The following is a 22,366-nucleotide window of genomic DNA, read 5'->3' as shown; positions in this document are numbered from 1 at the left end:
AGTTTAAAAAGGATTTGCAAATTATTGTATTCTTTTTTTATTTACCATTTACACATCGTGACAACTTCACTGGTCTTGTATTTTATTAATGCACACGTTAAGTGCAATTTCAACGTTGATGATATCAAAAAGAATGAAGGTAATGGCAAACAGAAAGTCCTTGTTTATTTCAGCTACGGTATTATCCCCAAAAACACATTGAGAATATAAAGTGTGTCCAGACTAAGGGATTGATTACTTGAATACTAAAATAATGGACAGTTGAAACACAGAATCTTTCTTAAAGTTTTAAAGTCGAGCAACTTTTTTATTCTATTCGCTTGTCATGTCTAAAAACAAACTGAATGTTGCCTGTTTCTGCACTAGTGTCGTCTCCGAGACATGACCTATTCTGCGCCAATCACCGTGGACATCGAGTACACCCGCGGCAGTCAGAGAGTCATCCGCAATGCACTGCCTATTGGAAGGTACTTTTTAAAATTTAATTTCAAGATCCCTTGCATCATAATATTTTGCAACATTTTCATTACCGTATTTTTCGGATTATAAATCGTTCTGGAGTATACATCGCACAGGCCGAAAATGGATAATACAGAAGGAAAAAAACATATATACGTCGCACTGGAGTATAAGTCGCATTTTTGAGGGAAATTTATTTGATAAAATCCAACACCAAGAATAGAGATTTGAAAGGCAATTTAAGTTTAATAAAGAATAGTGAACAACAGGCTGAATAAGTGTACGTTATATGAGGCATAAATAACCAACTGAGAAGGTGCCTGGTATGTTAACGTAACATATTATGGTAAGAGTCATTCAAATAACTATAACATATAGAACATGCTATACCTTTACCAAACAATCTGTCACTCCTAATCGATAAATCCCATGAAATCTTCTTCCTCGATGTCTCTTCTAAACAACTCTGCCAACTCCAAAGGTATGCTCCGCTTCCTCTTGTCGTTTTCTGCTGCATATTTCAATACGTCCAGCTTGTAATCTGCAGTACACGATTTCCTTTTCGGTGCCATTTTTGTTCAGCCCTTCTCAGTTTTTATAAGTTACCGCCAACGTTGAAATGATCCATTTTAATACTGTAGCCACAGCAGTAGCATATAGCAGTTAGCATTCAATTACCCACAATGCACTTCTGCCATGACCCTCCCCGCCAAATTCTTATTGGTTGACGTGTGTGTGACGATTGCTGACATTTTCTCCGTCTCTTCCACGAATGAGGTAAATAATATTATTATATATTTTACGGTAAAGTGTTAATAATTTCACACATAAGTCACTCCGGAGTATATGTCGCACCCCCGGCTAAACTATGAAAAAAAATGCGACTTACAGTCCGAAAAATACTGTAAATATCACGTGCATAAGTTTTATTTTACATCGCTATATTTAGTCCATTTATACCTGCATTGTCCTTTCCATCCTTACACTTTCCATCATTGTAACTGAGCCACTGTGTGGAACAATTTCCCTTGTGGATCATTAAAGTTTGTCTAAGTCAGGGGCGCTCACACTTTTTCTGCAGGCGAGCTACTTTTCAATTGACCAAGTCGAGGAGATCTACCTCATTCCTATTTATAATTTATATTTATTTATTTATGAAAGAGACATTTTTGTTAACAAGTTAATGGTGTTTAATGATAACGGGACTCTCGCTGCTGTGTTGGATCCGCTTTGGACTGGACTCTCGCGACTGTGTTGGATCCATTGTGGATTGATCTTTCACAGTATCATGCTAGACCCGCTCGACATCCATTGCTTTCCTCCTCTCTAAGGTTCTCATAGTCATTATTGTCACCGACGTCCCACTGGGTCATTATTGTCACCGATGTCCCACTGGGTGTGAGTTTTCCTTGCCCTTATGTGGGCCTACCGAGGATTTCGTGGTGGTTTGTGCAGCCCTTTGAGACACTAGTGATTTAGGGCTATATAAGTAAACATTGATTGATTGATTGAATGATAATACAAGCATGTTTAACACACATAGATTCCTTTCTTTCATGAAGACAAGAATATAAGTTGGTGTATTACCTGATTCTGATGACTTGCATTGATTGGATTTAGACAGTGGTGCTGATAACGTCCGCATTTTCAAATGGAGGAAAAAAAAAGTCCTCCTTTCTGTCCAATACTACATGAAAGTGGTTGGATTTGGCATCTCATTTGTCCAACTTGCATACTCGTTTTTAAACACTTTGTTATGAGAGTAGCATATGTGTGTGGCCCTTTAATGTCTGGCAGCAGGTGAGTGACGTCAGTGAGAGTGCGGGTGGGCAAGCAAGTGAGAAAGCGGTCGCTGAGGGCGGGGGAGAAATACATTGGCATCAAACTCCGTAGCTTGCTAGCTTGTGCACGCTAGCTTTCTGAGACTCTTATTTTGTTAGCACAGGCAGGATGAAACAGGTCTTTTATGGTGAAGACAGGAACTGTGCAGTCGGTCTTTAGAGTTTTGACAGTAGGTACGGAGTCTCTAGAAATAAAATGTGTTTCTGTGCGTCCGCCCTGTTAGTGATTTTTTTCTTAAATATGAGCTCGCAGCAGCCAGCGTCATCTCACAAGATCCTCGGGTGCCGAGAATGTCAAACAACTGACGAAAGTGAAGTCTTGGTATGATTGATGATTGCTCATTTTTATGTATATTTTTTAATGCCTGGCTTGAGATCGACTGACACACCCTCCGAGATCGACCAGTCAATCGCGATCGACGTAATGGGCACCCCTGGTCTAAGTCAAAGTCTGAGGGCTGCGAGACAAGGGTGATGGGTCAAATGCAGAAGGTAATTTCACCACACCTAATGTGCGTGTGACTTTACCTTTTTTAAAACGGTTACAAAAAAATGGGATCCCATTTTTATTATGACTTGATTTTGACCATTTTGAAAATTCCGAGCACCAACACTGCATCAATTTTGTACAATACATCTTTTAATTGAATACTGCACCCTTCCTACTAAGTCCCTCCATGTGTTGTTTTAAAAATCAGGATGCCCATCATGCTACGAAGCTCCAACTGTGTCCTCACAGGGAAGACACCCTTGGAGTTCTCGAAACTTAACGAATGTCCTCTGGATCCAGGTGATGATAATTTGCCACACAATTACAGTGATTGTGGAAAAATTGGCCATTATTTTGTCTTTTCACTTCTTTTTTTTTTTTGGCATGCAGGTGGCTACTTCATCGTCAAAGGTCAAGAGAAAGTCATTCTGATCCAGGAGCAACTGTCCAAGAACAGGATTATTGTGGAACAGGACCGGAAAGGTGCAGTGGGGGCCTCTGTCACCAGGTATGTCAATTAAACCCCCACTACACTGCAACCAGACATTTTTTTTTATACAGATTTCTTTTCCCCCCAAGATAACAAGCATTAAATAACATTACATGTTTTTAATCCACAAACTCAAAAATTATTTGAACACAAAGTGTCTGCAGAGTGTTTTTTTAGTACACGTTATATCCGAGGCGTTCAATTTTTGCAGACACACAAACAAAAAGCCTGATTAAAAATATTAAGATACAAGAAGGCCTTTTTCTAAATTCAAATTTTCCCAGTTGGGTCCAACGCAGTAGTTCTGTCACAAACACTACCGTATTTTCCGGACCATAGGGTGCACTGGATTATAAGGCTCACTGCCGATGAATGGTTTATGTTTGATCTTTTTTCATATATAAGGCGCACCGGATTATAGGAGGATTAAAGGAGTCATATTATTATTTTTTTCTTCTAAATGTAAAAGACTTCCTTGTGGTCTACATAACATGTAATGGTGGTTCTTTGGTCAAAATGTTGCATAGATTATGTTTTACAGATCATCTTCAAGCCGCTTTCTGACAGTCGCTTCCGGATGCGCCGTTTTGTGGGCGGGTCTCATTTACGTGGCCCACGTTCGGCAGCGTCTTCTCCCCGTCATTTTCGTTGTATCGGTATTGCGTGCAAGGACGGGAGTGGAAGAAGTGTCAAAAGATGGAGCTAACTGTTTTAATGACTGTAGAGGTTGCCCTCTAGTGGGTTCTTCAGACCACCACACACTGCCAGGAAAGCCAGGAATTGCGGGTATAACACTGTTTTTTTTATTTTCATAGAATATGATGATGATGATGATGGATTAGATTTATATCGCGCTTTTCTATTATTAGACACTCAAAGCGCTCGCAGAGAAGTCTCGACCCATCATTCATTCACACCTGAATAATAGTCAGAATAGTGCAAAGTCTTTTGCTTTCCAGCAAACTGTCTTTCTCTCATACGTCCGCTCAGCAGCACCTCCAACTCCAACTACTCATCACGGCTGCTGCTATTAAAGGCGACAGGTGATTAGATGACAGGGCCCACGCGGGCCATCTTCACACCTGTCGCTGTCCTTTCAGGATGCACCGTTTTGTGGGCGGGTCCTATTTACGTGCGGTGTAGCGTGCAAGGACGAAAGTGGAAGAAGTGTCAAAAGATGGCGCTAACTGTTTTAATTACATTCAGACTTTACTTCAATCAATAACGGAGCAGCATCTCCTCATCCGCCGGAAATATGTCCCGTGAAAAACCGTCCGAAAGTTCTGCGTGAATAACGTAAACTCACTATACCGGTATGTTTTAGCGTTTTTGTGGCGAGTTTACTGACCGATACAAGTAAGAACTTGACACTACTTTATATTAGAAATGGCAACAGCGCAGGATGAATGTCCCATAACAAGAAGATAGACAAAAAGAAGAAGCTTATCTACTACGGTGTCGACATGGACTACAACGCCGGACACGCAACATTTTTCAGGATTTATGCTTATCTCAAATCCAGATCAGCAGGTACCAAAAGGTAAGAAAAGTTGCTTTTGCACAATATTGCGAAACAAAGCGCCAGATAATGTCTTACCTTATACACACACCATAATAAAACACAATAATGTTCAATGCGCCGGCAATCCATTAAGCGGTGCGGCTTCATAGCTTATCAAAGTCCAGCTAAAACATTTTGATAGATTTTTGAGCGCCGAGTGTAATCTTCTATATTTTCAATGGAACATATAAAATGAAAATGTTGGTGTTGTTTACTTCTGTCATATTGCCATCATAGTGCAGTCTACACATAGCTCTAATGTTTGACTGCCATCTACTGATCACACTTATCATTAGACCATGTACCAAATAAAATTAGTTTGAGGTCGGTAAGCAAAACCATAATTATTCCATACATTAGTCGTACCGGGTTATAAGGTGCACCGTTGAGTTTTGAGGGGGAAAAAAAAGATTTTAAGTGCGCCTTATAGTCTGGAAAATACGGTATATTTATTCCGCTATAGAGCCCTCTAAAAATCAGTCATAAACCAACATTTTATATACAAATGCTATAAGTGTGAACAATATTAGGGCTGTCAAAGTTGAGACAATAATAATGCATTAACTACAAGTTCCCCCATTAAAGGGGAACTGCACTTTCTTTAAAAAAAAAATTGCCAATCATTCACAATCTCTTTCAGAGACAAGACTACACGTTTTATTCTCTTTGTTGTGTCTTCTCAATTGAAAAATACGCCTCGTACTAGTCATTTCTTTCACCCATAAAGCCCTATAAAAAAAACATCCAAAAACCACCAACAATGCTGCATTTCTATATTAACCAAGCTATTGTGACATTGTTAATATAAGAGTTAATGCCGAGGAACTACTTTTAGTTCTACAGACATACTCTACTATACTATACTGACATTACTGTACCATAACACCTCTAAAAATATGATTTTGATTTATATTTGTATGTATGATATGCTGAACAAAAATATAAATGCCTATATATACAAACTTCTGTGTTTTTCATGAGTGGAACCCAAAGATGTAAAACTTGGATAATATACATAAAATACCTATTCCTCTCAAATATTGTTGACAAATCTGTCTAAATCTGTGTTAGTGAGCATTTCTACTTTGCCAAGTTAATCCATCCCACCTAAGAGGTGTGGCATATCAAGACGCTGATTAGACAACATGATTATTTCCCAAATATGCCTAAGGCTGCCACAATAATAGGCCACTCTGAAATGTGCAGTTTTATCACACAGCCACAGATGTCGCAAGTTTTGAGGGAGAGTGCAGTTGGCATGCTGGCTGTGGGAATGTCCACCAGAATATTTATTTCTCTACTATTATTTGTCTCCAAAGGCGTTTCAGAGAAATTGGCAGTACATCCAACCGGTCTTACAACCGTAGATCATGTGTAACCACACCAGCCCAGGACCTCCTCTACTTCAGTCATATTGCCACCATGGCACAGTCTACACGTAGCTCTGATGTTTGACTGCCATCTACTGGTCACACTTATCATTACACCATGTACCAAATAAAATTGCTTGAAGGTCAGTAAGAAAAAAACATGATTGTTCCGTACATTAGTCGTACCGGGTTATAAGGTGCACAGTCGAGTTTTGAGGGGAAAAAAAATTATTTTAAGTGCGCCTTATAGTCTGGAAAATACAGTACACAACAGCGGGTACCAAGAGTTAATAAAAGTTGTTTTAGCATAATAGGGCGAGATGGGGCTTATAATGTACAGCCAAGTACAAAGTTCCTACATATTTGCCAGGAGTCAGGCTGTTTTGCATTTGCATACAATTCTTTCACTGCTCCTAATCAACCCTCATTTGTTAACTTGTTAAGTGCTTGTTATTAACCCTCATTTGGTAACTTTTTAAAGGCCTACTGAAATTAGATTTTCTTATTTAAACGGGGATAGCAGGTCCATTCTATGTGTCATATTTGACCATTTCGCGATATTGCCTTTTTTTTACTGAAAGGATTTAGTAGAGAACATTGACGATAAAGTTCGCAACTTTTGGTGCTGATAAAAAAGCCTTGCCCGTACCGGAAGTAGCAGACAATATGTGCGTGACATTACGGGTTGTGGAGCTCCTCACATCTGAACATTGTTTACAATCATGGCCACCAGCAGCGAGAGCGATTCGGACCGAGAAAGCGACGATTTCCCCATTAATTTGAGCGAGGATGAAAGATTCGTGGATAAGGAAAGTGAGCGTGAAGGACTAGAAAAAAAAAAAGACTAGAGGGCAGTGGGAGCGATTCAGATGTTATTAGACACATTTACAAGGATAATCCTGGAAAATACCTTTTTTGCTTATTGTGTTACTATTGTTTTAGTGTACAACCTGAAGGTCGGCTCCGCACCTTTGTTCAGCACCAGTCGACAGGTGGTGGCGATGCCCATCTCTGCCCTTCGCAAGGGACCCTCTTCGAAACCCGATCTTTCGAAATGATCGCTGCATAATACACTGTACTTTGTGTGTGTGGTCCAATCCGACCGTGTTCGCTTGGCCGCTTTGTTCCATAGTAAAGCTTCACCATCATCTTTTGGGAATGTAAACAATGAAACAACGACTGTGTTTCGGTGCTAAAGGCAGCTGCAATACGCCGCTTCCCACCTACAGCTTTCTTCTTTGATGTCTCCATTATTCATTGAACAAATTGCAAAAAATTCAGCAACACAGATGTCCAGAATACTCTGGAATGACGTGATGAAAATAGACAATTTATGGCTGGAAACGATGCTGTAACAAAATGTCCTCTACAATACGTGACGTCACGCGCACGCGTCATACTGCGACGTTTCATCAGGATACTTCGGCGCGAAATTTAAAATTGCAATTTAGTAAACTAAAAAGGCCGTATTGGCATGTGTTGCAATGTTAATATTTCATCATGGATACATAAACTATCAGACTGTGTGGTCAGTAGTAATGGGTTTCAGTAGGCCTTTAAGGCGCATCGTGGAACAACCTAAAGGCCATAGAAGCGGTTCAATTTACCAGATGACCAGCAACAAACTGACAAAAGAGCTTTTGGTTCGCCTACTTCCACATGCATGGCCAAATAATCTTTTAAGCATGCTACCTAAATGCCCTCTCTGACCCTGCATAAAATTGGTGCTGTTTTCGTACCCACCGTGTTGATGTCAGTCAGCCATCATGCCACCCAACCTTGTTCCTCGTCCCACTTCACATCTTCCCCTTATTTCCTATATCCTAGCTCCACCCACGAGAAGAAAAGCAGGACCAACATGATTGTGAAACAAGGCCGATTCTACTTGAAACACAACACGCTGACAGAGGACGCCCCCATCGCCATTATATTCAAGGTAAGTACCAGGGATGTCCTCAAGATGGCACTAAGAGACAACCAGATGGTGATGTGTTGATCATGCAAAGACGGTAGCACACACGGTGACTTACTCGAGAAGTCTATCATTAGTTTGTTGTCCATTTATTTCTTCAGGTCAAGCTTCTTTGTTCTTTTTTTTTAAGGTTGACCCTTCAGGTCGCACCAAGTATTTTTTTCCCAGCAGTCACTGAATGCAGCATAGCCTCAAAGTCAAATGTAAACAACAAACTTGGCCGATGACTACATCCATGCATCCATTTTCTACCGCTTGTCCCAATGATCAAATATTTCCAGTCTTTTGTGAAGAGAAAATTTCGGACCATGAAACAATTTACACAGTCATTTTTTGCATCAATACAATTTATTAGAGGTGGGAATCTTTGGCCACCTCACAATTTGATTGTTTCACGAGCTACGATTCGATTAATAATCAATTCTTGATGCATCATTAATTTAAGTATATTCATGCAGTTTTACATGTATTTTAATTTAATTAAATGAGCGTTTATCACCTGCAACAAAACAGTGCATTTGTAAAAAAAAATAAAAAAATCTGATTTACAAAACCAATAAATTTGGCATGTTGTGTAAATGATAAATAAAAACGGAATTTGCAAATCCTTTTCAACCTATATTCAATTGAATAGACTGCAAAGACAAGATACGTAGCGTTCGAACTGGTAAACTTTTATTATTTTTTGCGAACATTAGCTCATTTAGAATTTGATGCATGCAATATGTTTCAAAAAAGCTGGCACAAGTGGCAACAATGACTGAGAAAGTTGAGGGATGCTCATCAAACACTTATTTGGGACATCCCGCAGGTGAACGGACTAATTGGGAACAGGTGGGTGCCACGATTGGGTATAAAAGCAGCTTCCATGAAATGCTCAGTCATTCACAAACAAGGACGGGGCGAGGGTCACCACTTTGTCAATAAATGCGTGAGCAAATTTTCCAACAGTTTAAAGAACAGCATTTCTCAATGAACAAAACAAGGAATTTAGGGATTTCACCATCTAAGGTCCATAATATCATTAAGAAGTTAAGAGAATCTGGAGAACTCACTGCACGTAACATTGAATGCCCGTGACCTTGGATCCCTCAGGTGGTGCTGCATCAAAAAGCGACATCAGTGTGTAAAGGATATCACCACATGGGCTCAGGAACACTTCAGAAAACCACTGTCAGTAACTTCATTTTGTCACTACATCTGAAAGTGCAAGTTAAAAATCTACTATGCAAAGTGAAAGCAATTTATCAACAACACCCAGAAACGCTGCCGACTTTGCAAGGTCCGAGCTCATCTAATATGGACTGATGCAAAGTGTTCTCTGGTCTGACTAATCCACATTTCAAATTGTTTTTGGAAAATGGGGATGTCAGGTCCTCGGGAACAAAGAGGAAAAGAACCATCCGGATTGTTCTAGGCGTAAAGGTTCTGTGATGGTATGGGGGTGTACTACAACACATCTGTGAAGGCACCATTAATGCTGAAAGGTACATACAAGTTTTGGAGCGAAATATTTTGCTATCCAAGCAGCGTTATCATGGATGCCCCTGCTTATTTCAGCAAGACAATGCCAAGCCACGTGTTACAACAGCGTGGCTTCATAGTAAAAGAGTGCGGGTACTAGACTGGCCTGCCTGTAGTCCAAACCTGTCTCCCATTGAAAAAGTGTGGCGCATTATGAAGCCTAAAATACCTCAATGAAGACCCCGGACTGTTGAACACCTTAAGCTGTACATCAAGCAAGAGTGGGAAAGAATTCCACCTGAAATGTGTCTCTTCAGTTCCCAAACGTTTTTCTGAGTGTTGTCAAAAGGAAATGCCAAGTAACACAGTGTGCAGTCTGTTTAATTGAATATAAGTTCCAAAGGATTTGCAAATCATTGTATTCTGTTTTCATTTACGAACTACACAAGGTGCCAACTTCACTGGTTGTGGGGTTTGTAATTGTCCAGTGTGTAAAGGATATCACCACATGATACAGACTGAATTGTGATGCATCTAAAAATCGATTATTTCCCCCAACTTCCACAATATATTAGCTCCTTGAGTTAGTATATTACCATTTGTGGGTGTGGCCTCTCATCAAACTCAATGGAGACTAGATTGCGACAATTGTATTACTTCAAAGGGTATTCTATTGCACTTTTCACAATGTCCCAGTTTTTTAAATGCACCACGCTCACCCCGGTGGTGGAAGAGCAGAATGAAGTTGCATTACTTTGAATATTTCTTAGTAAGTGTGTGCGGTCGAAATTGTCACAGTGAAATGTCAGTAATGGCAGCTGGCGTCATTATTAACTACTCTGCCCTCCCAGGACAAATCTCGCGTCTCAGTTTGAGTGTTTTTCCGGGCTGAAGTCATTATTATCCCAAAGAGGCACTTTTGTGTGTTTGCGTTTGACTCCTCTTGGATTTGGCGGCATTCCAAAAGTACCTCGGCCACAGCTTGGCATTTCCATAAGCAAATGTCAGGACTCCGTGCATACACACACACACACACACACACACACACACACACACACACACACACGCACACACAGCCACCTGGTTCACCACTTGTCCAACAATGTGATTGCAAGATGTCGCTTGTGTATTCACGTCCACAAAGAGGTCTTGTCTACACGACTGATTTTTTTTTTTTTCCACTTTCAAATCAATCTGTAAATTGTATTTACTCATTTAATACCTTAGAAAAAAATGCCTCCGCCAATGGAGCAAGTCAAAATTGTCTTGGTAAGATTTTTTGAAATAATACATTATATTTAAAGGCCTACTGAAATGAGATTTTCTTATTCAAACGGGGATAGCAGGTCCATTCTATGTGTCATACTTGATCATTTCGCGATATTGCCATATTTTTGCTGAAAGGATTTAGTAGAGAACATCCACGATAAAGTTCACAACTTTTGGTTGCTAATAAAAAAGCCTTGGCTGTACCGGAAGTAGCAGACGATATACGCGTGACGTCACGGGTTGTGGAGCTCCTCACATCTGAACATTGTTTACAATCATGGCCACCAGCAGCGAGAGCGATTCGGACCGAGAAAGCGACAATTTCCCCATTAATTTTAGCGAGGATAAAAAGATTTGTGGATGAGGAAAGTGAGAGTGAAGGACTAGAAGAAAAAAAAAGACTAGAGGGCAGTGGGAGCGATTCAGATGTTATTAGACACATTTACTAGGATAATTCTGGAAAATCCCTTATCTGCCTATTGTGTTATTATACAACACAATGAGAATGTTATATTGCTCAATTATTCTACATTATTTCAATTATTGTGCAGAAATATGGGGAAATACATATCATAGCAACATAATGGCTTTATTTCTTTCACAGAAAAGAGCAATTCGAATCATTTTTAAAGTAGGATATAGAGACCACACAAATCCACTCTTCATTAGGTCAGGATTACTAAAACTAAAAGACATTGTTGAATTAAATACTCTATTAATGATGTTCAAAGCGAGAAATAAAGTTCTTCCGAAGGACATACAAAAGTTATTTGTGTTCACATCTGAAGATGAGAACCACAGAAGGCCGTATGACTTTAAACATCCAAGAGCGCGAACAAATTTGAAACAAATGTGCTGGTCTGTTGTTGGTGTGAAAGCATGGAATTCTCTAAACAAAGACTTAAAAAGCTGTAAGAATATCTTTGTATTTAAAAAGAGTTATAAAAAGAGAAAACTGAAATTATATCAAACTGAGTTTTGATTTAGATTGGACGTGTCATTGTGAAAATGCTTAAAGGAAAATGGAAAAGTATGTTGGAGTTTGGGTGTTGGTGGAGGGAACAGTTATAAAGTCATCTAAAATACTGTAATTTGTGTTAGAAAAAAAGGGGCAGATAAATATAAGAATATTATTCTTCCATCTGCTCCTTTCTGATCATGGAAATGTATAAGAAAAAAAAACAATGAAAGTGTCAATTGTACGTGGCTTGTAAATATGCATTTTCATGAAAGGAATACACATAAATGATGATGATGAAATGATGTTACTAGTGTTTTAGTGAGATTATATGGTCGTACCTGTACAACCTGAAGGTCGGCCCCGCACCTTTCTTCAGCACCAGTCGACAAGTGGTGGCGATGCCCATCTCTGCCCTTCGCAAGGGACCCTCTTCGAAACACGATCTTTCGAAATGATCGCTGCATAATACACTGTACTTTGTGTGTGTGGTCCAATCCAACCGTGTTCGCTTGACATCTCTGTTCCATAGTAAAGCTTGACTGTCATCTTTCGGGAATGTAAACAATGAAACACCGGCTGTGTTTGTGTTGCTAAAGGCGGCCGCAATACACCGCTTCCCACCTACAGCTTTCTTCTTTGATGTCTCCTTTGTTCATTGAACAAATTGCAAAAGATTCAGCAACACAGATGTCCAGAATTCTGTGGAATTTTGCGATGAAAACAGACGACTTAATAGCTGGGAACGATGCTGGAACAAAATGTCCTCTACAATGCGTGACGTCACGCGCACGCGTCGTCATACCGAGATGTTTCAGCAGGATATTTCGGCGCAAAATTTAAAATTGCAATTCAGTAAACTAACCCGGCCGTATTGGCATGTGTTGCAATGTTAAGATTTCATCATTGATATATAAACTATCAGACTGCGTGGTCGGTAGTAGTGGGTTTCAGTAGGCCTTTAAGCTTTAAACCAGGGATGTCAAACGTACGGCCCGAGGGCCGGATCAGGCCCGCGAACAGGTTTTATCCGGCCCGCTGGATGAGTTTGCTAAGTATAAAAATGTACCTGAAATTTTTTAAATGAAATAAACTGCTGTTCTAAATATGTCCACTGGATGTCACAATAGCAATTATTTGTAATTTTTTAGATGATGCTACATATGTACAAAATAAACCACGTTAGTACAATGATCAAACTACATAAATAACATACTGTAACTTAATTTTAATATACCTTTTTTATCTTGCATGAAAATGAACACCAATGAGTTGACGGATGACCATTATCACATAACTTATTCAGAAAATATAAATCACAACAAATAAAGATAGAATACTATTAACTGCAACATGTAAGTGTAAAAAAAAACATCATTATGAATTGTGCATTTTCAGAATGAGTTTGTTCTTTTTTTAAACAATGAAAGCAATCTGATGTTGTCTTTATTTTAAAGTTATCGTGCCGGGATTTTACCAGTCCGGCCCACTTTGGAGCAGATTTTTCTCCATGTGGCACCTGATCTAAAATGAGTTTGACACCCCTGCTTTAAACACTTAAAAACATATTTTTAAATGAGCAATTAAAGCTTTTTATTTGGGCTGGGCGATATATCGACTAATTCAGGGGTCGCGAACCTTTTTGGCTAAGAGAGCCATACAAGCCAAATATTTTAAAAAGTATTCCCGTGAGAGCCATATAATACTTTTTTTAAGACTGAATACAACTAAATGAGTGCATTTTTAAGTAAGACCATCATTTTTAGAGTATAATAAGTCTCTTATTCTTTTTAATAACATTGTTATTCTGAAGCTAACTAACAATAAATAAAATACTTCTTCCCATTAATGCGACTTCTTGAACAGGTGTGGTAGAAACCGGATGGATGGATGAAAATGCATGAGAATGTTTTATATTTTGAACGTTATTTTTGACACTGTGGTTATCAGCGGAATTATTCATTACTTACCGTTAAGCAATGTCAGCTAAGATTTATCTGAGAGCCAGGTGCAGTCATCAAAAGAGCCACATCTGGCTCTAGAGCCATAGGTTCCCTACCCCTGGACTAATTTGATAAATCGCCCAGCCCTAATAAAAAGATTTAAATGCTCCTTTAAAAATAATTTTTAAATGATATATCGAAATATTCAATATATCGTGGGTTTGTCTCTGTGGGATATAGAAAATGACTATATCGTGATATTCGAGTACCGTATTTTTCAGACTATAAGTCGCAGTTTTTTTTCATAGTTTGGCCGGGGGTGCGACTTATACTCAGGAGCGACTTATGTGTGAAATTATTAACACATTACCGTTAAAATATCAAATAATATTATTTAGCTCATTCACGTAACAGACTAGACGTATAAGATTTCATGGGATTTATCGATTAGGAGTGACAGATTTTTTGTTAAAGGTATAGCATGTTCTATTTGTTATAGTTATTTGAATGACTCTTACCATAATATGTTAAATTAACATACCAGGCATCTTCTCAGTTGGTTATTTATGTGTCATATAATGTACACTTATTCAGCCTGTTGTCCACTATTCTTTATTTATTTTAAATTGCCTTTCAAATGTCTATTCTTGGTGTTGGGTTTTATCAAATAAATTTCCCCAAAAATGCGACTTATATATGTTGTTTTCCTTCTTTATTATGCATTTTCGGCAGGTGCGACTTATACTCCGGAGCGACTTATACCCCGAAGAATGCCGTATACGTTCTCACGCAGTTGCTTTTAGCTGCGGGCATTACACTGCATGCCTTTTCTCGCTCTTTGTTGTCTCTCCTTCTCACAGAGACCAAAAAAAACAAATAAGCGCACCTTCTTACAAGCGTCACATACGTATACGCACTCGCGGAACAGAGAATTATCTTATCAGACAGAAAGTAAGCAAATATCACCCTTATTGGAGATATTTAATCTTAATTAGATTTCAGTTTTTGCAGTGCACATATGGCTCCTTTTAAGTTTATTTTGATATTTTGACTACAAATTAGAAATATTTACTTTGTGGGATCGTGAGTTTTTCCAGTGCAAGTGTAAGGTTCTCACAGGTGCTTAAAATATGAGAAAAGTTCAAGTTTAGTGTTGGTTTATGAGGAACATAACAGCATCTGGATGAATCATTTTGATTGCATTGATTTTGTATGGTAGCAGAGTATGAATACCATATACAACAGCAGTCAGGTGTTTGTTAAAAGTGCCCCTTTTCACACAGGGCATGGGTGTGGAGAGTGACCAGGAAATTGTGCAGATGATCGGCACAGAGGAGCACGTCATGGCCAGCTTCGCCCCGAGCCTGGAAGAGTGCCAGAAAGCCCAAATCTTCACACAAACTCAGGTACAACGCCGCTCACTGCTAAATAAAAGTATGTATTATTAACAAGCCATGTCTCCCAGGTAAGTGGTCTATAAGTCTAATTAACTGCTGAGGTTTTTAAAGGGGAGCTGTGTTTGTTTTTGAATTGTCCAATCAATAACAATCCCTATGGAAGACAAGAACACGTTTTTTTATTTTTTATTTTTTATGGATTCTAAATAGTACATAAATGCGATGAAAATGGAGCTAACAGGAGTCGCTCTCATCTGCCTATAAAGTCCTTAAAAAACATCCAAACACCAAGGTGTAAGTAAATATGTAATGTAGTGACAGGCACATACAAACCACATTTCCATATGAGTTGGGAAATTGTGTTAGATGTAAATATAAACGGAATACAATGATTTGCAAATCCTTTTCAACCCATATTCAGTTGAATATGCTACAAAGACAACATATTTGATGTTCAAACTGATAAACATTTTTTTGGTGCAAATAATCATTAACTTTAGAATTTGATGCCAGCAATACATGACAAAGAAGTTGGGAAAGGTGGCAATAAGTACTGATAAAGTTGAGGAATGCTCATCAAACACTTATTTGGGACGTCCCACAGGTGTGCGGGCTAATTGGGAACAGGTGGGTGCCATGATTGGGTATAAAAACAGCTTCCCAAAAAATGCTCAGTCTTTCAGAAGAAAGGATGGGGCGAGGTACACCCCTTTGTCCACAACTGCGTGAGCAAATAGTCAAACAGTTCAAGAACCACGTTTCTCAAAGTGCAATTGCAAGACATTTAGTGATTTCAACATCTACGGTCCATAATATCATCAAAAGGTTCAGAGAATCTGGCGAAATCATTACACGTAAGCGGCATGGCCGGAAACCAACATTGAATGACCGTGACATTCGATCCCTCGGACGGCACTGTATCAAAAACCGACGCCAATCTCTAAAGGATATCACCACATGGGCTCAGGAACACTTCAGAAAACCACTGATACTAAATACAGTACGTTGCTACATCTGTTAAAACTCTACTATGCAAAGCAAAAGCCATTTATCAACAACATCCAGAAATGCTGCCGGCTTCTCTGGGCCCGAGATCATCTTAGATGGACTGATGCAAAGTGGAAAAGTGTTCTGTGGTCTGACGAGTCCACATTTCAAATTGTTTTTGGAATTATTCGACATTTTGTCATCCTGACCAAAGGGGAAGCGAACCATCCAGACTGTTAGCGACGGAAAGTTGAAAAGCCAGCATCAGTGATGGTATGGGGGTGTATTAGTGCCCAAGGCATGGGTAACTTACACATCTGTGAAGGCACCATTAATGCTGAAAGGTACACACAGGTTTTGGAACAACATATGCTGCCATCTAAGCGCCGTCTTTTTCATGGACGCCCCTGCTTATTTTAGCAAGACAATGCCAAACCACATTCAGCACGTGTTACAACAGCGTGGTTTCGTAAAAAAAAGAGTTTGGGTACTTTCCTGGCCCGCCTGCGGTCCAGACCTGTCTTCCATCGAAAATGTGTGGCACATTATGAAGCGTAAAATACGACAGCGGAGACCCCGGACTGTTGAACGACTGAAGCTCTACATAAAACAAGAATGGGAAAGAATTCCACTTTCAAAGCTTCAACAATTAGTTTCCTCAGTTCCCAAACGTTTATTGAGTGTTGTTAAAAGAAAAGGTGATGTAACACAGTGGTGAACATGCCCTTTCCCAACTACTTTGGCACGTGTTGCAGCCATGAAATTCCAAGTTAATTATTATTTGCAATAAAAATAAATAAATAAGGTTTATGAGTTTGAGCATCAAATATCTTGTCTTTGTTGCATATTCAATTGAATATGGGCTGAAAAGGATTTGAAATCATTGTATTGTGTTTATATTTACATCTAACACAATTTCCAACTCATATGGAAACGGGGTTTGTATATCCATTTTCTACAGTTTGTCCCTCTCAGGGTCGCGAAGGGTGGCTGGAGCCTATCCCAGCTGCAATCGGGCGGACGGCGGGGTACATTCTGGACAAGTGCCCACCTTATTACAGGGCCAACACAAACAGACAACATTCAAACTCACACTTGGGCTAATTTAGTGTTGCCTATCAACTCATCCCCAGGTGCAAAAAGCACAATATTGGAGACGGACGCATTTGTCCCACACAAAAAGTATACAGCGGTGAAAAAAAATTATGTCGGTATTTGATTTTGCTTTTATTTTGCAGCAGGCGAAGTGTAAAATGATGTGTAGGCCACAACTTATTCATAATGTCTTGCTGTTTTTTTTCTGGCATAGTCCCTCGTTAATTATTTAATTGCCCACTTTTTCATTGTTCCCAATAACATCAACACAAGCTAAAATGTTTTGTCATCTCGTCAAATTGAACGCAAGTCACAGCACGCTGAGCTGAGCACAAAGCTTGTGTAATAACTGTGAGATGTAACAGTCCTTTTTATTTTTGTTGGCCAAACTGCTGCACTGAACCACACGGTGTTGTTGACAAACAAATTGGCCAAAATGCTTTATGTTTTCAATGGATATTAAAAAGTAAACACCATGGTTTTTTTTACATTGTCCATCACTTGTCCATTTGATTATGGTTAGGGTTAAATTTTATTTCGAGCATGCAATCCAGGGAATACGGAAATGTAATAGAGGATTGAAGGAGAATATCTATCCATCCATCCATCATCTTCCGCTTATCCGAGGTCGGGTCGCGGGGGCAACAGCCTAAGCAGGGAAACCCAGACTTCCCTCTCCCCAGCCACTTCGTCTAGCTCTTCCCAGGGGATCCCGAGGCGTTCCCAGGCCAGCCGGGAGACATAGTCTTCCCAACGTGTCCTGGGTCTTCTCCGTGGCCTCCTACCGGTTGGACGTGCCCTAAACACCTCCCTAGGGAGCATATGCAATCGTTAAAGTAAATGTATGATTCATGTTTTACAGTACATTCAAATATATGATTATGTCCAATCCAATTCACTTTATTTATATAGCACATTTCAAAAAACAATAGAAGTTTCACAAAGTGCTGCTCAGAAGTTAAGAGACACATTCTAGAAGAGTCAGTAATGTAAAACATTTAACTAAAAAAAAATTTAAAAAATACACAAGTTTAAAAGCCAAAGAGTAAATATATGTTTTAAGACGTGGTTTGAAACTCATTAGAGAGGAGAGGGAGTAGTCCGAAAAGCAAGAGGGACATTTTTCCAAAGTTTTGGAGCCACAGCTGAAAATGCACCATCACCTCTGGGTTTTAAACGGATTTTTGGACGACAAGAAGAAACTGATCAGCTGACCTCGGACCTTGTGGGGGGGTACAAAGGTCAAGCGGGCGTGTCAAATTGATGACGCCTGGACCAGTTTTTTTTTTATGGCGCCAAAAATAAAGATTGGAAATGAAAAAATAGAGCTAATATGTTGATAGTAAAAATTAACAAAAATACAAATTTTTGACTTTTAAACATATTGATATTGCTTTTTAGCCTTTTTACCAATTAATTAGAAATTACTCTATGGTGTCTCATTCAACCCCCCAACATCCCAACACTGTTTTACCCTACAATTAATAATCATGGTTTTAATATTGATAACAATAATCGTGATTATAATTTTGGCAATGATCCAGCATCCCTATTAAGATGTCAGCCACAGCCTCTAAGAATCCAAATATTTTAAAATGCATTTCCGTAAGAGCCATACAATATTTTTTTCAACACTGAACACAACTATACGCGTGCATTTTTAAGTAAGACCAACATTTCTAGAGTATAATAGGGCTCTTATTCTTTGTAATAACATTGGTATTCTGAAGCTAACTGTGGAGGGGGCGTGGCCTGCGGGCCTGCAGCAGAGCGGGGTGTGCCAGGACCGGCCTCGAAATCAGCGACAGGTGCGTAGAAGGCCCACATGGGCCTTGTTATCTAATCACCTGTCGCTCTGTTATAAGCAGCAGCCAGGAGGAGAGACAGGGTTGGAGCTGGAGCCAGAGTACGAGCGAGAACGAAAGAGAAAAAGACAACTGCTGGAAACTATTGAAAAATAAAACAATATTGTAATCCTGAAACAGGCTCTCATGTCTGTGCTTGGTGGTGTGAAGACCCCCCCAGGAGAGCAAGCCCCACACTAACCAATAATAAATAAATAGCTTCTTACCATTAACACAACTTCTTGAACAGGTGCGGTAGAAAACGGATGGATGGATGAAAAATATATGAGAATGTTTTATATTTTCAACATTATTTTTAACACTGTGATTACAAGTGGAATTATTCATTACTTATCGTGTCAAGCAATGTCAGCTCAGATTTACCTGAGAGCCAGATGCAGTCATCAAAAGAGCCACATCTGGCTCGCGAGCCATAGGTTCCCTACCCCGGGTCTAAAGAGCAATGTTGTGGCATTCAGATAGATAGATAGATAGTACTTTATTTCTTCCGTCAGGAGAGTTCCTTCAGGAAAATTACAATTTTCAGCACAATCCCATTCAAGATCAGACAAACATTACAGGGAGACAGAACAGGATCGCTGACGGGTCTGCCGGCTTCCAGCGCCCCTTACAAAAAAGATGACATACAGGTAAACAAGGGGGGTGGGGGTGGGGGGGAAGAAAAAAATAGAAGATTAAAATAAAATTTAAAAAATCGGTCTTAGCCTAGGCCCTGGAGTGGGGGTGCAGACTGAGGCCAAGGGAAAAAAAACAAAAAAAACAACGACAACTTAGGGACGGCGTGGCGCAGTGGGAGAGTGGCCGTGCGCAACCCGAGGGTCACTGGTTCAAATCCCACCTAGAACCAACCTCGTCATGTCCGTTGTGTCCTGAGCAAGACACTTCACCCTTGCTCCTGATGGGTGCTGGTTGGCGCCTTGCATGGCAGCTCCCTCCATCAGTGTGTGAATGTGTGTGTGAATGGGTAAATGTGGAAGTAGTGTCAAAGCGCTTTGAGTACCTTGAAGGTAGAAAAGCGCTATACAAGTACAACCCATTTATCATTTATTTATTTAACTCATAGCCATAGTACACATCCCTCTTCCATGTGTGTAAGAGGGAAACATCAAACATCAAAGAACACAGAGGACATTAAAGACATTAAAGCAGCAGATACAGCCAGACACTTCTACATACAGCTATGAATAAAAAGTAAAAGAAACATATCCACTGTGGTGGATGCACAAACAGGAAGTACGGGTCTTGGTCTCGGACAGTTTAAGTCATATTTTTTTGTTTTTGTTTTTTCGAATCGCTTTTCTTTTTTCTTTTGGAAGATTATGTTGTTAAGAGGATCTGCCGTTGCATTAATGTGGCTCCCTAGCAACCGGCTGCTGTTGCTGCCACGACCGTGTCTTTTCACCATATTCATTGTGTCATTCATTGTGTGCTGCACAATGAGGCCTACATCTATATCATGAAAGGCAGATAAGGCTTAAAGAGCTTATCAGATTATTACGAGTAATTTGTCGACATCAAATCAAGCCGGCATGTAATTCTTCAACTTTAATCGGGATGTGTGCTCGAACACAATCCTGGCGGTATCTTTTCAGGTGCTCTTTTGTTTTTGTTCAGGCCCTGAGGTATCTTGGCAATAAGGTCCGCAGGCAGCGTATGTGGGGAGGACCCAAGAAGACCAAGATGGAGGAGGCCAGGGAACTGCTGGCGTCACTCATTCTCACACACGTGCCCGTACGTAAGCCCTTATTTCTTGACGAAGTGGCGACAGGCCAATATCGTAACCAGGTCATGACTGATCCCCCAGGTCAAAGAGTTTAACTTCAGGGCCAAGTGTATTTACCTGGCTGTGATGGTGCGCAGAGTGATCCTGGCTCAAGGGAACAACAAGGTGGACGACCGGGATTACTATGGCAACAAACGTCTGGAGTTGGCCGGACAGGTGAGCTTGACTTTATCGTCACCGTGTCTAAAAAAAAAAAAATAATTGCGAAGAGCCAATACAAATAAGTCTTACGTGTAGGGATGATGTTTGATAAGAAATGATCGATTTCGATGCCGTTATCGAACCGATTCCTTATCGAATCCGGATAGGTTTTTGTGTATGGAAAAAAACACATTACTTTGTTTAACAAATCTCACTCTTATTTTTTAAGGTTAAAATTAAATAAATATTGACTGTTGTTACCCTAAAAAAAAAAAATATTGACTGTTACTCCCTCTTTAAGGGGGTCACATAAGAAAAATACATGCAGGGAAAATCCTGCATTCATTTGTATTGTACAGCACTTTACATTTAAAACAATTCTCAGAGTACTGGTATTGTTTACTTTTTGCTCCATTACATGTCAGCAAAATACATTAATTAACATACTTGTATTCAATCAATGTTTACTTATATAGCCCTAAATCACTGGTGTCTCAAAGGGCTGCACAAACCACCACGACATCCTCGGTAGGCCCACATAAGGGCAAGGAAAACTCACACCCAGTGGGACATCGGTGACAATAATGACCCAGTGGGACGTCGGTGACAATGATGACTATGAGAACCTTAGAGAGGAGGAAAGCAATGGATGTCGAGCGGGTCCAACATGATACTGTGAAAGTTCAATCCATAATGGATCCAACACAGTCGCAAGAGTCCAGTCCAAAGCGGATCCAACATAGCAGCGAGAGTCCCGTTCACAGCGGAGCCAGCAGGAAACCATCCCAAGCGGAGGCGGATCAGCAGCGCAGAGATGTCCCCAGCCGATACACAGGCGAGCAGTACATGGCCACCGGATTGGACCGGACCCCCTCCACAAGGGAGAGTGGGACATAGAAGAAAAAGAAAAGAAACGGCAGATCAACTGGTCTAAAAAGGGAGTCTATTTAAAGGCTAGAGTATACAAATGAGTTTTAAGGTGAGACTTAAATGCTTCTACTGAGGTGGCATCTCGAACTGTTACCGGGAGGGCATTCCAGAGTACTGGAGCCCGAACGGAAAACGCTCTATAGCCCGCAGACTTTTTTTGGGCTTTGGGAATCACTAACAAGGCAGAGTCCTTTGAACGCAGATTTCTTGCCGGGACATATGGTACAATACAATCGGCAAGATAGGATGGAGCTAGACCGTGTAGTATTTTATACGTAAGTAGTAAAACTATTCGTCTGTGTTCACCAAGTTGAAAGGAAGATTTTTCACCATCATTCTCGTTAGCTTGAA

General features: G+C 39.9%; 2 protein-coding genes across 2 annotated transcripts in view; one reads left to right on the top strand and one right to left on the bottom strand.

Moving 5' to 3' along the window:
• Positions 1 to 8,060, bottom strand: part of LOC133549110 (galactose-specific lectin nattectin-like) — a 40,034-nt gene extending 31,974 nt beyond the window's left edge. The window contains exon 1 of the mRNA XM_061894247.1: positions 7,955 to 8,060. The gene's annotated coding sequence lies outside the window, so the exon portion shown is untranslated. The remainder of the gene's footprint in view (positions 1 to 7,954) is intronic.
• The window catches only part of polr3b (polymerase (RNA) III (DNA directed) polypeptide B), a 99,660-nt gene that overhangs the window by 9,449 nt on the left and 67,845 nt on the right, over positions 1 to 22,366 (top strand). The window contains exons 6-12 of the mRNA XM_061894246.1: positions 367 to 467; positions 2,999 to 3,090; positions 3,181 to 3,298; positions 8,039 to 8,147; positions 15,101 to 15,223; positions 20,776 to 20,892; positions 20,966 to 21,100. Coding sequence (XP_061750230.1) covers positions 367 to 467; positions 2,999 to 3,090; positions 3,181 to 3,298; positions 8,039 to 8,147; positions 15,101 to 15,223; positions 20,776 to 20,892; positions 20,966 to 21,100 — 795 coding nt within the window. The remainder of the gene's footprint in view (positions 1 to 366; positions 468 to 2,998; positions 3,091 to 3,180; positions 3,299 to 8,038; positions 8,148 to 15,100; positions 15,224 to 20,775; positions 20,893 to 20,965; positions 21,101 to 22,366) is intronic.

This window comes from Nerophis ophidion, linkage group LG03 (assembly GCF_033978795.1).
Source record: "Nerophis ophidion isolate RoL-2023_Sa linkage group LG03, RoL_Noph_v1.0, whole genome shotgun sequence".
NCBI classification, from domain to species: domain Eukaryota; kingdom Metazoa; phylum Chordata; class Actinopteri; order Syngnathiformes; family Syngnathidae; genus Nerophis; species Nerophis ophidion.
This window is presented reverse-complemented; position numbering and strand designations above follow the sequence as displayed.